The sequence below is a fragment of the Oncorhynchus gorbuscha genome, linkage group LG14, assembly GCF_021184085.1.
Source record: "Oncorhynchus gorbuscha isolate QuinsamMale2020 ecotype Even-year linkage group LG14, OgorEven_v1.0, whole genome shotgun sequence".
NCBI classification, from domain to species: Eukaryota; Metazoa; Chordata; class Actinopteri; order Salmoniformes; family Salmonidae; genus Oncorhynchus; species Oncorhynchus gorbuscha.
The window spans coordinates 83,033,212-83,052,033 of NC_060186.1; the positions used below are offsets into that span (position 1 = coordinate 83,033,212).

The 18,822-nt window shown below is 39.9% G+C and overlaps 1 protein-coding gene across 1 annotated transcript in view; it reads right to left on the reverse strand.

The window, feature by feature from the left end:
* sec63 (SEC63 homolog, protein translocation regulator) overlaps window positions 1–15,372 on the reverse strand; it is a 58,129-nt gene extending 42,757 nt beyond the window's left edge. Inside the window, exon 1 of the mRNA XM_046299214.1 lies at window positions 15,050–15,372. Within this exon, the coding sequence (XP_046155170.1) occupies window positions 15,050–15,173 (124 nt within the window). The 5' untranslated portion in view covers window positions 15,174–15,372. The remainder of the gene's footprint in view (window positions 1–15,049) is intronic.
* Between the last annotated feature and the right edge of the window lie 3,450 nt (window positions 15,373–18,822).

Genomic DNA, 18,822 nt, shown 5'->3' on the forward strand with positions numbered 1-18,822 from the left:
TATACTAAGGCTAATAATGATAATGTCATGGTGGTTCTGCAAGGCTGCTATACTAAGGCTAATAATGATAATGTCATGGTGGTTCTACAAGGCTGCTATACTAAGGCTACTAATGATAATGTCATGGTGGTTCTATACTAAGGCTAATAATGATAATGTCATGGTGGTTATACAAGGCTGCTATACTAAGGCTACTAATGATAATGTCATGGTGGTTCTATACTAAGGCTAATAATGATAATGTCATGGTGGTTCTACAAGGCTGCTATACTAAGGCTAATAATGATAATGTCATGGTGGTTCTACAAGGCTGCTATACTAAGGCTACTAATGATAATGTCATGGTGGTTCTATACTAAGGCTAATAATGATAATGTCATGGTGGTTATACAAGGCTGCTATACTAAGGCTACTAATGATAATGTCATGGTGGTTCTATACTAAGGCTAATAATGATAATGTCATGGTGGTTCTACAAGGCTGCTATACTAAGGCTAATAATGATAATGTCATGGTGGTTCTACAAGGCTGCTATACTAAGTCTACTAAATATAATGACATGGTGGTTCTATACTAAGGCTACTAATGATAATGACACGGTGGTTCTATACTACTAATGATAATGACACGGTGGTTCTATACTACTAATGATAATGACATGGTGGTTCTATACTACTAATGATAATGACATGGTGGTTCTATACTACTAATGATAATGACATGGTGGTTCTATACTACTAATGATAATGACATATTGGTTCTATACTACTAATGATAATGAAATTTGTTCTATACTACTAATGATAATGACATGGTGGTTCTATACTACTAATGATAATGACATGGTGGTTCTATACTACTAATGATAATGACATATTGGTTCTATACTAAGTCTACTAATGATAATGACACGGTGGTTCTATACTACTAATGATAATGACATGGTGGTGCTATACTACTAATGATAATGACACGGTGGTTCTATACTAAGTCTACTAATGATAATGACATGGTGGTTCTATACTAAGTCTACTAATGATAATGACATATTGGTTCTATACTAAGTCTACTAATGATAATGACATGGTGGTTCTATACTACTAATGATAATGACACGGTGGTTCTATACTAAGTCTACTAATGATAATGACATGGTGGTTCTATACTACTAATGATAATGACACGGTGGTTCTATACTAAGTCTACTAATGATAATGACATGGTGGTTCTATACTAAGTCTACTAATGATAATGACATGGTGGTTCTATACTAAGTCTACTAATGATAATGACATATTGGTTCTATACTAAGTCTACTAATGATAATGACATATTGGTTCTATACTACTAATGATAATGACATATTGGTTCTATACTAAGTCTACTAATGTTAATGACATGGTGGTTCTATACTACTAATGATAATGACATATTGGTTCTATACTAAGTCTACTAATGATAATGACATGGTGGTTCTATACTACTAATGATAATGACATGGTGGTTCTATACTAAGTCTACTAATGTTAATGACATGGTGGTTCTATACTAAGTCTACTAATGTTAATGACATGGCGGTTCTATACTAAGTCTACTAATGATAATGACATGGTGGTTCTATACTAAGTCTACTAATGTTAATGACATGGTGGTTCTATACTACTAATGATAATGACATATTGGTTCTATACTAAGTCTACTAATGATAATGAAATTGGTTCTATACTAAGTCTACTAATGATAATGACATATTGGTTCTATACTACTAATGATAATGAAATTGGTTCTATACTAAGTCTACTAATGATAATGACACGGTGGTTCTATACTACTAATGATAATGACATGGTGGTGCTATACTACTAATGATAATGACACGGTGGTTCTATACTACTAATGATAATGACATGGTGGTTCTATACTAAGTCTACTAATGTTAATGACATGGTGGTTCTATACTAAGTCTACTAATGATAATGACACGGTGGTTCTATACTACTAATGATAATGACATGGTGGTTCTATACTACTAATGATAATGACATGGTGGTTCTATACTACTAATGATAATGACATATTGGTTCTATACTACTAATGATAATGACATATTGGTTCTATACTACTAATGATAATGACATATTGGTTCTATACTACTAATGATAATGACACGGTGGTTCTATACTACTAATGATAATGACATATTGGTTCTATACTAAGTCTACTAATGATAATGTCATGGTGGTTCTATACTAAGTCTACTAATGATAATGACATATTGGTTCTATACTAAGTCTACTAATGATAATGACACGGTGGTTCTATACTACTAATGATAATGACATATTGGTTCTATACTAAGTCTACTAATGATAATGACATATTGGTTCTATACTAAGTCTACTAATGTTAATGACATGGTGGTTCTATACTAAGTCTACTAATGTTAATGACATGGTGGTTCTATACTAAGTCTACTAATGTTAATGACATGGTGGTTCTATACTACTAATGATAATGACATATTGGTTCTATACTAAGTCTACTAATGATAATGACATGGTGGTTCTATACTAAGTCTACTAATGATAATGACATGGTGGTTCTATACTAAGTCTACTAATGATAATGACATGGTGGTTCTATACTAAGTCTACTAATGATAATGACATGGTGGTTCTATACTAAGTCTACTAATGATAATGACATGGTGGTTCTATACTAAGTCTACTAATGATAATGACATATTGGTTCTATACTACTAATGATAATGACATGGTGGTTCTATACTAAGTCTACTAATGTTAATGACATGGTGGTTCTATACTAAGTCTACTAATGATAATGACATGGTGGTTCTATACTAAGTCTACTAATGATAATGACATATTGGTTCTATACTACTAATGATAATGACATGGTGGTTCTATACTAAGTCTACTAATGTTAATGACATGGTGGTTCTATACTAAGTCTACTAATGATAATGACATATTGGTTCTATACTAAGTCTACTAATGATAATGACATATTGGTTCTATACTACTAATGATAATGACATATTGGTTCTATACTAAGTCTACTAATGTTAATGACATGGTGGTTCTATACTACTAATGATAATGACATATTGGTTCTATACTAAGTCTACTAATGATAATGACATGGTGGTTCTATACTACTAATGATAATGACATGGTGGTTCTATACTAAGTCTACTAATGTTAATGACATGGTGGTTCTATACTAAGTCTACTAATGTTAATGACATGGCGGTTCTATACTAAGTCTACTAATGATAATGACATGGTGGTTCTATACTAAGTCTACTAATGTTAATGACATGGTGGTTCTATACTACTAATGATAATGACATATTGGTTCTATACTAAGTCTACTAATGATAATGAAATTGGTTCTATACTAAGTCTACTAATGATAATGACATATTGGTTCTATACTACTAATGATAATGAAATTGGTTCTATACTAAGTCTACTAATGATAATGACACGGTGGTTCTATACTACTAATGATAATGACATGGTGGTGCTATACTACTAATGATAATGACACGGTGGTTCTATACTACTAATGATAATGACATGGTGGTTCTATACTAAGTCTACTAATGTTAATGACATGGTGGTTCTATACTAAGTCTACTAATGATAATGACACGGTGGTTCTATACTACTAATGATAATGACATGGTGGTTCTATACTACTAATGATAATGACATGGTGGTTCTATACTACTAATGATAATGACATATTGGTTCTATACTACTAATGATAATGACATATTGGTTCTATACTACTAATGATAATGACATATTGGTTCTATACTACTAATGATAATGACACGGTGGTTCTATACTACTAATGATAATGACATATTGGTTCTATACTAAGTCTACTAATGATAATGTCATGGTGGTTCTATACTAAGTCTACTAATGATAATGACATATTGGTTCTATACTAAGTCTACTAATGATAATGACACGGTGGTTCTATACTACTAATGATAATGACATATTGGTTCTATACTAAGTCTACTAATGATAATGACATATTGGTTCTATACTAAGTCTACTAATGTTAATGACATGGTGGTTCTATACTAAGTCTACTAATGTTAATGACATGGTGGTTCTATACTAAGTCTACTAATGTTAATGACATGGTGGTTCTATACTACTAATGATAATGACATATTGGTTCTATACTAAGTCTACTAATGATAATGACATGGTGGTTCTATACTAAGTCTACTAATGATAATGACATGGTGGTTCTATACTAAGTCTACTAATGATAATGACATGGTGGTTCTATACTAAGTCTACTAATGATAATGACATGGTGGTTCTATACTAATGATAATGACTACTAATCTACTAATGATAATGACATATTGGTTCTATACTACTAATGATAATGACATGGTGGTTCTATACTAAGTCTACTAATGTTAATGACATGGTGGTTCTATACTAAGTCTACTAATGATAATGACATGGTGGTTCTATACTAAGTCTACTAATGATAATGACATATTGGTTCTATACTACTAATGATAATGACATGGTGGTTCTATACTAAGTCTACTAATGTTAATGACATGGTGGTTCTATACTAAGTCTACTAATGTTAATGACATATTGGTTCTATACTACTAATGATAATGACATGGTGGTTCTATACTAAGTCTACTAATGATAATGACATGGTGGTTCTATACTAAGTCTACTAATGATAATGACATATTGGTTCTATACTACTAATGATAATGACATGGTGGTTCTATACTACTAATGATAATGACATGGTGGTTCTATACTACTAATGATAATGACATGGTGGTTCTATACTACTAATGATAATGACATGGTGGTTCTATACTACTAATGATAATGACATGGTGGTTCTATACTACTAATGATAATGACATGGTGGTTCTATACTACTAATGATAATGACATGGTGGTTCTATACTACTAATGATAATGACATATTGGTTCTATACTACTAATGATAATGACATGGTGGTTCTATACTACTAATGATAATGACATGGTGGTTCTATACTACTAATGATAATGACATGGTGGTTCTATACTACTAATGATAATGACACGGTGGTTCTATACTACTAATGATAATGACATGGTGGTTCTATACTACTAATGATAATGACATATTGGTTCTATACTACTAATGATAATGACATATTGGTTCTATACTAAGTCTACTGGTCCTTCTGTAGCTCAGTTGGTAGAGCATGGCGCTTGTAACGCCAGGGTAGGGGGTTCGATCCCCGGGACCACCCATATGTAGAATGTATGCACACATGACTGTAAGTCGCTTTGGATAAAAGCGTCTGCTAAATGGCATATATTATATTATTATTATTATTATTATTACTAATGATAATGTCATGGTGGTTCTATACTAAGTCTACTAATGATAATGTCATGGTGGTTCTATACTAAGTCTACTAATGATAATGACATATTGGTTCTATACTAAGTCTACTAATGATAATGACACGGTGGTTCTATACTACTAATGATAATGACATGGTGGTTCTATACTACTAATGATAATGACACGGTGGTTCTATACTACTAATGATAATGACACGGTGGTTCTATACTACTAATGATAATGACATGGTGGTTCTATACTACTAATGATAATGACATGGTGGTTCTATACTACTAATGATAATGACATGGTGGTTCTATACTACTAATGATAATGACATATTGGTTCTATACTACTAATGATAATGACACGGTGGTTCTATACTACTAATGATAATGACACGGTGGTTCTATACTACGAATGATAATGACATATTGGTTCTATACTAAGTCTACCAATGATAATGACATGGTGGTTCTATACTAAGTCTAATAATGATAATGACATGGTGGTTCTATACTAAGTCTACTAATGATAATGACACGGTGGTTCTATACTACGAATGATAATGACATATTGGTTCTATACTAAGTCTACCAATGATAATGACATGGTGGTTCTATACTAAGTCTAATAATGATAATGACATGGTGGTTCTATACTAAGTCTACTAATGATAATGACATGGTGGTTCTATACTAAGTCTACTAATGATAATGACATGGTGGTTCTATACTAAGTCTACTAATGATAATGACATGGTGGTTCTATACTACTAATGATAATGACATGGTGGTTCTATACTACTAATGATAATGACACGGTGGTTCTATACTACTAATGATAATGACACGGTGGTTCTATACTACTAATGATAATGACACGGTGGTTCTATACTACGAATGATAATGACATATTGGTTCTATACTAAGTCTACCAATGATAATGACATGGTGGTTCTATACTAAGTCTACTAATGATAATGACACGGTGGTTCTATACTACGAATGATAATGACATATTGGTTCTATACTAAGTCTACCAATGATAATGACATGGTGGTTCTATACTAAGTCTAATAATGATAATGACATGGTGGTTCTATACTAAGTCTACTAATGATAATGACATGGTGGTTCTATACTAAGTCTACTAATGATAATGACATGGTGGTTCTATACTAAGTCTACTAATGATAATGACATGGTGGTTCTATACTACTAATGATAATGACACGGTGGTTCTATACTACGAATGATAATGACATATTGGTTCTATACTAAGTCTACCAATGATAATGACATGGTGGTTCTATACTAAGTCTAATAATGATAATGACATGGTGGTTCTATACTAAGTCTACTAATGATAATGACATGGTGGTTCTATACTAAGTCTACTAATGATAATGACATGGTGGTTCTATACTAAGTCTACTAATGATAATGACATGGTGGTTCTATACTACTAATGATAATGACACGGTGGTTCTATACTACGAATGATAATGACATATTGGTTCTATACTAAGTCTACCAATGATAATGACATGGTGGTTCTATACTAAGTCTACTAATGATAATGACATGGTGGTTCTATACTAAGTCTACTAATGATAATGACATGGTGGTTCTATACTAAGTCTACTAATGATAATGACATGGTGGTTCTATACTAAGTCTACTAATGATAATGACATGGTGGTTCTATACTAAGTCTACTAATGATAATGACATGGTGGTTCTATACTAAGTCTACTAATGATAATGACATGGTGGTTCTATACTAAGTCTACTAATGATAATGACATGGTGGTTCTATACTACTAATGATAATGACATGGTGGTTCTATACTACTAATGATAATGACATGGTGGTTCTATACTAAGTCTACTAATGATAATGACATGGTGGTTCTATACTAAGTCTACTAATGATAATGACATGGTGGTTCTATACTAAGTCTACTAATGATAATGACATGGTGGTTCTATACTAAGTCTACTAATGATAATGACATGGTGGTTCTATACTACTAATGATAATGACATGGTGGTTCTATACTAAGTCTAAATTAATACCAGAGAGGCTGTTCTAATGAAACTTTGATAACAGTATCGCAAATATTTAAAAAGTTGTGATGCACGATATATCGGTGAACATATTGGAATTGGACGATATTAGCTAAAAATGCCAACATCGGTATCGGCCCGATGTCTAGTTTAACACCAATGTTAACAACCGCTGTCAAAGCTACCGTGCATACCTATATAACGTAGGCACATGACGTAATGAGAAATGTCAAATTTGGCGCTTCACGTTCAACACAGCATCCCTAACCTCGCCCACAATGTCTGCTGTGTGGATCGAGCTGTCAACATGTCCAGCAGTCATTTGAAGGAGTAAGATCATTTCAGAGAGACAACTCAACGGTGAAATCCATTAACACCAATGAATTCAATGCCCTTGATGATCAACCGTTCTCTGTCGTGGGTGATGTTGGCTTTTCACCGACTGGTCGAGCACCGGTACACACTACCAAGTGCGCTATTGTTCAGATGTTGCCCTACAGGAGTTATCCAGTACTAGTGTCACTGCTATTAGCTTCATGACATACAGACTATGGAACACCGTTTGGGTCTTTGCGTGTCTTAAAAGATACTCGTCAAATAACACTATTTATATAATAATAATAATGAATAAGCTTCTAAAAAAGTAAAATAACACTTCCATTATATAATGTTACTATCAGCACCACCACTACTATCAGCACCACCACTACTATCAGCAACACCACCACTACTATCAGCACCACCACTACTATCAGCAGCACCACCACTACTATCAGCACCACCACTACTATCAGCACCACCACTACTATCAGCAGCACCACCACTACTATCAGTAGCACCACCACTACTATCAGTAGCACCACCACTACTATCAGCACCACCACTACTATCAGTAGCACCACCACTACTATCAGTAGCACCACCACTACTATCAGTAGCACCACCACTACTATCAGTAGCACCACCACTACTATCAGTAGCACCACCACTACTATCAGTAGCACCACCACTACTATCAGTAGCACCACCACTACTATCAGCAGCACCACTACTATCAGCAGCAAAACCACTACTTATTACTACTTCCATTATATAATGTTGTGTGTTCTAAGTTTGCACGTGCCAAGCTCCACCACTACTATCAGCAGCACCACTACTATCAGCAGCAAAACCACTACTATCAGCAGCACCACCACTACTATCAGCAGCACCACCACTACTATCAGCAGCACCACTACTATCAGCAGCAAAACCACTACTATCAGCAGCAAAACCACTACTATCAGCAGCACCACCACTACTATCAGCAGCACCACTACTATCAGCAGCAAAACCACTACTATCAGCAGCAAAACCACTACTATCAGCAGCACCACCACTACTATCAGCAGCAAAACCACTACTATCAGCAGCACCACCACTACTATCAGCAGCAGCACCACAACTATCAGCAGCAGCACCACAACTATCAGCAGCAGCACCACTACTATCAGCAGCAGCACCACTACTATCAGCAGCAGCACCACTACTATCAGCAGCAGCACCACTACTATCAGCAGCACCACCACTACTATCAGCAGCACCACCACTACTATCAGCAGCACCACCACTACTATCAGCAGCACCACCACTACTATCAGCAGCACCACCACTACTATCAGCAGCACCACCACTACTATCAGCAGCACCACCACTACTATCAGTAGCACCACTACTCAGTAGCACCACCACTACTATCAGTAGCACCACTACTACTACTATCAGCAGCACCACCACTACTATCAGCAGCACCACCACTACTATCAGCAGCACCACCACTACTATAAGCAGCACCACTACTATCAGTAGCACCACCACTACTATCAGTAGCACCACCACTACTATCAGCAGCAAAACCACTACTATCAGCAGCACCACCACTACTATCAGCAGCACCACCACTACTATCAGCAGCACCACCACTACTATCAGCAGCAGCACCACAACTATCAGCAGCAGCACCACTACTATCAGCAGCAGCACCACTACTATCAGTAGCACCACTACTACTATCAGTAGCACCACTACTACTATCAGCAGCACCACTACTATCAGCAGCACCACCACTACTATCAGCAGCACCACCACTACTATCAGCAGCACCACTACTATCAGCAGCACCACTACTATCAGCAGCACCACCACTACTATCAGCAGCACCACCACTACTATCAGCAGCACCACTACTATCAGTAGCAGCACCACTACAATCAGCAGCACCACTACAATCAGCAGCACCACTACAATCAGCAGCACCACTACAATCAGCAGCACCACTACAATCAGCAGCACCACTACAATCAGCAGCACCACTACAATCAGCAGCACCACTACTATCAGTAGCACCACCACTACTATCAGTAGCACCACCACTACTATCAGTAGCACCACCACTACTATCAGCAGCACCACCACTACTATCAGCAGCACCACCACTACTATCAGCAGCACCACCACTACTACTATCAGCAGCACCACCACTACTACTATCAGCAGCACCACCACTACTACTATCAGCAGCACCACCACTACTACTATCAGCAGCACCACCACTACTATCAGCAGCACCACCACTACTATCAGCAGCACCACCACTACTATCAGCAGCACCACCACTACTATCAGCAGCACCACCACTACTATCAGCAGCACCACCACTACTATCAGCAGCACCACTACACAGCAGCACCACCACTACTATCAGCAGCACCACCACTACTATCAGCAGCAGCACCACTACTATCAGCAGCAGCACCACTACTATCAGCAGCACCACCACTACTATCAGCAGCACCACCACTACTATCAGCAGCACCACCACTACTATCAGCAGCACCACCACTACTATCAGCAGCACCACCACTACTATCAGCAGCACCACCACTACTATCAGTAGCACCACTACTATCAGTAGCACCACTACTATCAGCAGCACCACCACTACTATCAGCAGCACCACCACTACTATCAGCAGCACCACCACTACTATCAGCAGCACCACCACTACTATCAGCAGCACCACCACTACTATCAGCAGCACCACCACTACTACTCAGCAGCACCACCACAGCACCACCACTACTATCAGCACCACCACTACTATATCAGCACCACCACTACTATCAGCAGCACCACCACTACTATCAGCAGCACCACCACTACTACTATCAGCAGCACCACCACTACTACTCAGCAGCACCACCACTACTATCAGCAGCACCACCACTACTATCAGCAGCACCACCACTACAGTAGCACCACCACTACTATCAGCAGCACCACCACTACTATCAGCAGCACCACCACTAATATCAGCAGCACCACCACTACTATCAGCAGCACCACCACTACTATCAGTAGCACCACCACTACTATATCAGTAGCACCACCACTACTACTATCAGTAGCACCACCACTACTATCAGTAGCACCACCACTACTATCAGTAGCACCACCACTACTATCAGTAGCACCACCACTACTATCAGTAGCACCACCACTACTATCAGCAGCACCACCACTACTATCAGCAGCACCACCACTACTATCAGCAGCACCACCACTACTATCAGTACCACCACTCAGTAGCACCACCACTACTATCAGTAGCACCACCACTACTATCAGTAGCACCACCACTACTATCAGCAGCACCACCACTACTACTATCAGTAGCACCACCACTACTACTATCAGTAGCACCACCACTACTACTATCAGTAGCACCACCACTACTACTATCAGTAGCACCACCACTACTACTATCAGTAGCACCACCACTACTACTATCAGTAGCACCACCACTACTACTATCAGTAGCACCACCACTACTACTATCAGTAGCACCACCACTACTACTATCAGTAGCACCACCACTACTACAGTATACAGTAGCACCACCACTACTACTATCAGTAGCACCACCACTACTACTATCAGTAGCACCACCACTACTACTATCAGTAGCACCACCACTACTACTATCAGTAGCACCACCACTACTACTATCAGTAGCACCACCACTACTACTATCAGTAGCACCACCACTACTACTATCAGTAGCACCACCACTACTACTATCAGTAGCACCACCACTACTACTATCAGTAGCACCACCACTACTACTATCAGTAGCACCACCACTACTACTATCAGTAGCACCACCACTACTACCACTACTACTATCAGTAGCACCACCACTACTACTATCAGTAGCACCACCACTACTACTATCAGTAGCACCACCACTACTATCAGTAGCACCACCACTACTATCAGTAACACCACCACTACTATCAGTAGCACCACCACTACTATCAGCACCTCCACTACTATCAGTAGCACCACCGGCCACTAACGATGTGTTGACACTATCGCGATATTGGTATCAGCCAAAATGTCATATCGGTGCATCACTATTAAAAATAGCAAAAATGTGAAATTATTTATCTGACATTCTGCTGTTGCGTGAGGCTTGGAGCTCATGGAATTAGCAGGCTATTAAACACTGGAACAGGCAAGAACTGTCTTATTTCTGTAGATATATGATTTATAAAGCCAGGCACATTTAACAGTTCAGCTATTGATTACAGACCTAATTAAAGTTGTGGTTTCATCTCGCCTGACAATTGAGGCAACAGCTGTTTTCTCCTCCCCTAACTCCACTGCTGCCTCCACCACATCGTTCTCAACCACAATATGCTGGTTAACTGTACTAGGAAAAGTTGCCAATTCAACAGTGGACTGATGTTTCTGAACTGCAGACAGCGACTGCTATCAAACACAGGAGAAAGTGCATTTGTTATAAAAGTATATATATTTTATTGTCCTTAATCATATACAATATCAGTAGCACATGTCTTAGAGTGATGGACTGAGCCATCCCCACAGCCTTCACAATGGATCAGTCCACTCAGACAGGAACCAATCAGACAGGTGTCTTAGCATGATGGACTGAGCCATCCCCACAGACTCCACAATGGATCAGTCCACTCAGACAGGAACCAATCAGACAGGTGTCTTAGCGTGATGGACTGAGCCATCCCCACAGACTCCACAATGGATCAGTCCACTCAGACAGGAACCAATCAGACAGGTGTCTTACTTAGCGTGATGGACTGAGCCATCCCCACAGACTCCACAATGGATCAGTCCACTCAGACAGGAACCAATCAGACAGGTGTCTTACTTAGCGTGATGGACTGAGCCATCCCCACAGCCTTCACAATGGATCAGTCCACTCAGACAGGAATCAATCAGACAGGTGTCTTAGCGTGATGGACTGAGCCATCCCCACAGCCTTCACAATGGATCAGTCCACTCAGACAGGAACCACTCAGACAGGTGTCTTACTTAGCGTGATGGACTGAGCCATCCCCACAGACTCCACAATGGATCAGTCCACTCAGACAGGAACCAATCAGACAGGTGTCTTACTTAGCGTGATGGACTGAGCCATCCCCACAGCCTTCACAATGGATCAGTCCACTCAGACAGGAATCAATCAGACAGGTGTCTTAGCGTGATGGACTGAGCCATCCCCACAGCCTTCACAATGGATCAGTCCACTCAGACAGGAACCACTCAGACAGGTGTCTTTGCACACCATTCTTTATTTTTTTACTAAAGAAATCTCGAGGTCAGCCCTACATGCGTCTATATCAAATCCAGCAATATGGTTTATTTTGGGAGCTTACCTACTGTACAATATTGGCAGCCTAGCAGGGGCATAGCCAGAAATTAGTTTGTGGGAGGGCCTGCAGGGATATGGATGGGACAACATTTGTAATAATAATATTAATAATATAATTATTTGTTTTGCTTTTTCTCAATCTGATTGGGTGGGCCTGGCAGGACCTGGCTCCCCAGTTGGTGGGCCTGTGTCCACCCTGGCCTATGCCCCTGCTGCCTAGGCTAGTCTGCAAGTAGTAGACTCTTCTTTGCCCAAACATACAGGTCATCTATCTAGATGTACATGGAGTCTGGTACTTTCAATTCTGACATTAGGTGTAGCCATCGATGAATATAATCTGATACGACGTTGTCAAACGGATACAGGGGGGCTAAACTGTTTTCCTGGGTAGCAGACTAACATTCCACGGAGAAGGAAGTTCATAACAAACGTCACCAATCGTGTGGAGCTGAGACCAGGCTTTGTGGAATCCCTTTACCTAATGTGCATATGCCAATTGAATCTCAACAAGGAAACATTTGGGGGTGCTGTTTGATTACCGTTTATTGAAAAAATGTATTAATTTCAGCAGCAAAGAATGGCACAAAGAATGGGCATTTCATATTTAATTGTAAGGGATTGACCTTGGGCGAATCGATGTGGTAGGAGCAAGTTCGCCCGGTCTCGGCTCCACAATGTTGATGAAATACCTCAGAAACGTCATTCACCGTGGAGTTTAGTCCGCTACTTCACGGGTAACGTTAGCATAACAGACAGCTGTGACGGTATAGCTACAATACTAGGGTAAACATGTTTCTTTATGAATTCAACCTCACGGCCATATCAAAAACCTTCCAATGCTTTACTTAGTTATCAATCAAGTGACTAAATAAATACAAGTTAGTTAGCTAGCAAGTATAGCTATAGGTAGCTAGCTACCAACACCCACGAACGTCGGCTAACGTGACCAGCAGCACACGTAACAAACGTCGGCTAACGTGACCAGCAGCACACGTAACAAACGTCGGCTAACGTGACCAGCAGCACACGTAACGAACGTCGCAAAGAGTATTTTGCCAGACGACGTAACATTCAGAGTAGCCCGTTAACTAGCTAGCTAAAGTTACCAGCAGCACACGTAGCTGACCAGCAGCACACGACCATTTGCAGCACACGTAACGAACGTAACGTACCAGCTAACTGAACGTGACCAGCAGCACCAGCTGGCTAACGTGACCAGCAGCACACGTAACGAACGTCGAAACAAACTTAACGCTGAACGACAAACGTAACATTCAGCTAACTAGTTAAGTTTGTTATATAGCTAACTGACGCAGCCAGCTGGCTAACTCACCAGACAAACTTAACGTTGAACGACAAATACTAGCTAGTTAAGTGTTATTGGCACTGATATAGTATCCAATGAAATAAATACTAATAAATAAAATAAAAAGTTAGCCAGTCATATTGGTTGGCTAACTCGTAGCTAGCTGTTAGTTATGTAAACACCAACGCAGAGAGATTGGGCATGACGCTTCATAGCAACCCCCCATAGCAGTGCCGAGTCGTCAGTTAACTACTTGTTGTTATGTGTATTTCAGCCAGCTAGTTAACTACTACATGCGAATGTAGCTAGCTGGCAAACAGAGTTGGCTGGCAAAATAAAAACTCTATAACTAGTGGTGGTCCGTCTCAGAACTGGCTAATCGAATTTGTTAGTTAGCAGGCTAGCTAACTTCACCCATCACCCATCACACAGCATACTTTAGCTAACTAACCAGCTTTAGCATGCTAAGCTAGGTGATGCTATCTTGTCGTATATACATCGGGGCCTTACCAGCATTCTGATCTCGGGGCCAGAGGTAATATGTGGCTGGGATAACGATGAGTCCAACAAAGGACGTTAGAAAGTAGAAAAATGTGTTGCCGCTGTCATCGTACTGAAACTGTTGCCCGGCCATGTCGTCGCGGGGTGTCTAGGGTGGCCCCCTTTTCTTTCTCCACGGCTATGCCTTCCCAATCACAACCTCAGTGTGTATGACTTGACACACACCACTGATCAGGCAACAGCTAGCATAGGGCCAAAACAGCGCGATGCTGCGAGAGATCGGGTACGTGGTTTACGCCTGCGCAGTTGGTTAGTCTCTGCTTCCGGTCTTCTTCTTCTTCGTCGTCGTCTGTGGAACTTCCGGGAACTTGTCCCTTTTGTTATGCTTCCACCTACTGCTTAGTATTTGATATTACTTCCAGCCTTGGAACTGTACTTGGTAAACTACATGGGATACAGCTTTTGTCAAAGTTTAAAAGTCAAAAGTAGATTTTGTTTTGTACGTTTTCCCTAACCCTTTTCCTAACCTTAACCTAATTATCCCGAACTGCTACGTTAATTTTTTTATTTGTTTTATTTCACCTTTATTTAACCAGGTAGGCAAGTTGAGAACAAGTTCTCATTTACAATTGCGACCTGGCCAAGATAAAGCAAAGCAGTTCGACAGATACAACGACACAGAGTTACACATGGAGTAAAACAAACATACAGTCAATAATACAGTATAAACAAGGCTATATACAATGTGAGCAAATGAGGTGAGATAAGGGAGGTAAAGGCAAAAAAGGCCATAGTGGCAAAGTAAATACATTATAGCAAATAAAACACTGGAATGGTAGTTTTGCAATGGAAGAATGTGCAAAGTAGAAATAAAAATAATGGGGTGCAAAGGAGCAAAATAAATAAATTAATTAAATACAGTTGGGAAATAGGTAGTTGTTTGGGCTAAATCATAGGTGGGCTATGTACAGGTGCAGTAATCTGTAAGATGCTCTGACAGTTGGTGCTTAAAGCTAGTGAGGGAGATAAGTGTTTCCAGTTTCAGAGATTTTTGCAGTTCGTTCCAGTCACTGGCAGCAGAGAACTGGAAGGAGAGGCGGCCAAAGAAATAATTGGTTTTGGGGGTGACCAGAGATATACCTGCTGGAGCGTGTGCTACAGGTTAATACTCCTAACCTGTTGCATAACTTCTAAACCTGCTACGAAAAGTCCCCTTTGACAAAAGCTGCATACCTTCTAGAAGAAAAACGTGTTTCTCTTATGTCTGCTACGTTAGGTTCGCGCTGTACTGAACCACAGTTTATAATTATAGTTTATAATGCTGTCTAGAATAAACCCAACAATTCCAATGACTTAAATCAAATATAAAGTCAGGAACAATATATACATATATATGTGTTTATTTTCAGACGTTTTAAATGGTAAGCTGTTGTCTTCTCATTCAAATGATCAGGATCATGTTCAACTAACCAATTTAATAATCAGGGAGAATTAGAAACGTCATTGTATTACAATATGAAATTAGATGCTCTTTACAATTTTAGTTTGATGATCTTTCAAGTTGAGTCGAGTTTATATTGAGTTTACTACTTCTAAAAGTATTGGATTGGTGGAGGCATGGGGTAGACCTGTGGTTCTCAACCCAGGGTATTAGGGGGTAACTTGGCCTATCCACAGGGGGTACAAAATGTAGTGATAATATATGCATGAACTGTTTCGGATGGGAAGCCTGCGGACGCCTTATGATATTTCAGGCCATAGGCCTACTGCCATTTTTTAAATATTTTTTTTTAACCTTTATTTAACTAGGCAAGTCAGTTATGAACAAATTATTATTTACAATGATGGCCTACCAGAAGGCAAAAGGCCTCCTGCCCTTGATGGGGGTCTGGGATTAAAAATAAATCAAATATAAATATAGGACAAAACAGAGATGACGACAAGAGAGACAACACAACACTACATAAAGAGAGACCAAAGACAACACAGTAAGGCAGCAACACATGACAACACAGCATGGTAGCAACACAACATGACAAAGACATGGTAGCAACACAACATGACAACAACATGGCAGCAGCACAAAACATGGTACGGACATTATTGGGCACAGACAACAGAACAAAGGGCAAGAAGGTAGAGACAACAATACATCACACAAAGCAGCCACAACTGTCAGTAAGAGTGGCCATGATGGAGTCTTTGAATGAAGAGATTAAGATAAAACTGTCCAGTTTGAGTGTTTGTTGCAGCTCGTTCCAGTCACTAGCTTCAGCGTACTGAAAAGAGGAGCAACCCAGGGATGTGTGTGCTTAGGGAACCTTTAACAGAATGTGACTGGCAGAACGGAACGGCCTTAAGGGCACATGAGAAAGTACTTCAGGGGTACTTCGAGGGTACTTTGGGGGTACTTCAGGGGTACTTCAGGGGTACTTCGGGGGTACTTCAGGGGTACCTCGGGCAGAGAAAAATGTAGTTGGTGGTACAGTAACCAAAAAAGGTTGAGAACCACTATAGTATATACACCACTGGGCTTCACTCAAGAGGAAGTTTCCACCATATTTGTTATACCATTTTAGTTTCAAATCACTATGGGAGGAAGCGTGGCCAATGATTGGGATGTAACCAATGTTATTTCCCTGTACATATAATGGGAGAACCTCCTCCCTCCTCTCCTGCTCATCTCCTCGCATCCTCTTCTCTCCTCCGTCCTCTCCTCTCATCTGTTCCCTCTCCTCCTTTCCTTTCCTCCCTCCTCTTCTTTTCCTCTCCTCATCTGTCCTCTCCTCCGTTCTCTCCTTGACTCCTCTGTCCTCTCCTCGGCCCCGCCTCCCTCCTCTCCTCGCCTCCTCTCCTCCGTCCTCTCCACCCTCATCTCCTCGACTGCTAATGAATAAGGATGAAATCGTAATTGAGGAGAGGCGGCGAGGAGAAGGAAAGTGGACGGAAATGCAAGAAAGTTTTCTTCTCCACTCCACATTGGCAAATGGCGTCGGAGGAATCCCAAAATGTACCGTGATCAAAACAAATGTGTAGTTGTGAAGATTGATTTGGGAGGAGCTCTCCGGAACAGAGTACCTTCACCTCAAATGTTCTACTGAGTTCCTGAACCTCTTATAGAATATGAGCTCAGAAATATTGTGGAGTTCCCCCAATGGTCAAGTTTTTGTGAATATTTTGAATGAATGACCAAGACGATGAGCAGAAAATAAAACAAATGCACAGCCCGTTTTGCTCATTTCTTTTTTACTGAGGGTGCCAATATTAGTGGAGGTCACTGTAGAGGTGTAATCTCGAGCCAAACCTGTTTATTTTTTTATCTAAAGGTATCCAGGGCTACGTTCATTTGGTATGTTCTGGAACGTTCAATTCAACCAAAAAAGATGCTCTACTGAAAAAACAGTTGAAAAACGGGGAGGGGTTTGTTGTGGGTTGGGGCACGCTGTCAGCATGGCCACTGCTCTTTAAATACGTCACTCATTGCTTCAAGCCACACCCACCAAACTTACCTCAAAGTCTGTTCAAGAACATACAGGAACGTTATGGAAAAATGTGTCGTTCTGCAACGTAGCAAATGTTCATGCGAACTGAATGCACCTCTGCTATTGACATACACGTTGAATTAGAACGTGACAACATTAATTACTGAGGCAGACTACGGCACAGGTGAGTACAGGTAGGCCTAGACAGAGCACTAGTTTGGTGTGTGCAGCCTTGTTCCACCCCTTTGTTAATGTATATGCAAACACACAGCATGTGTTTATGCAAATGAGGTAAGACCA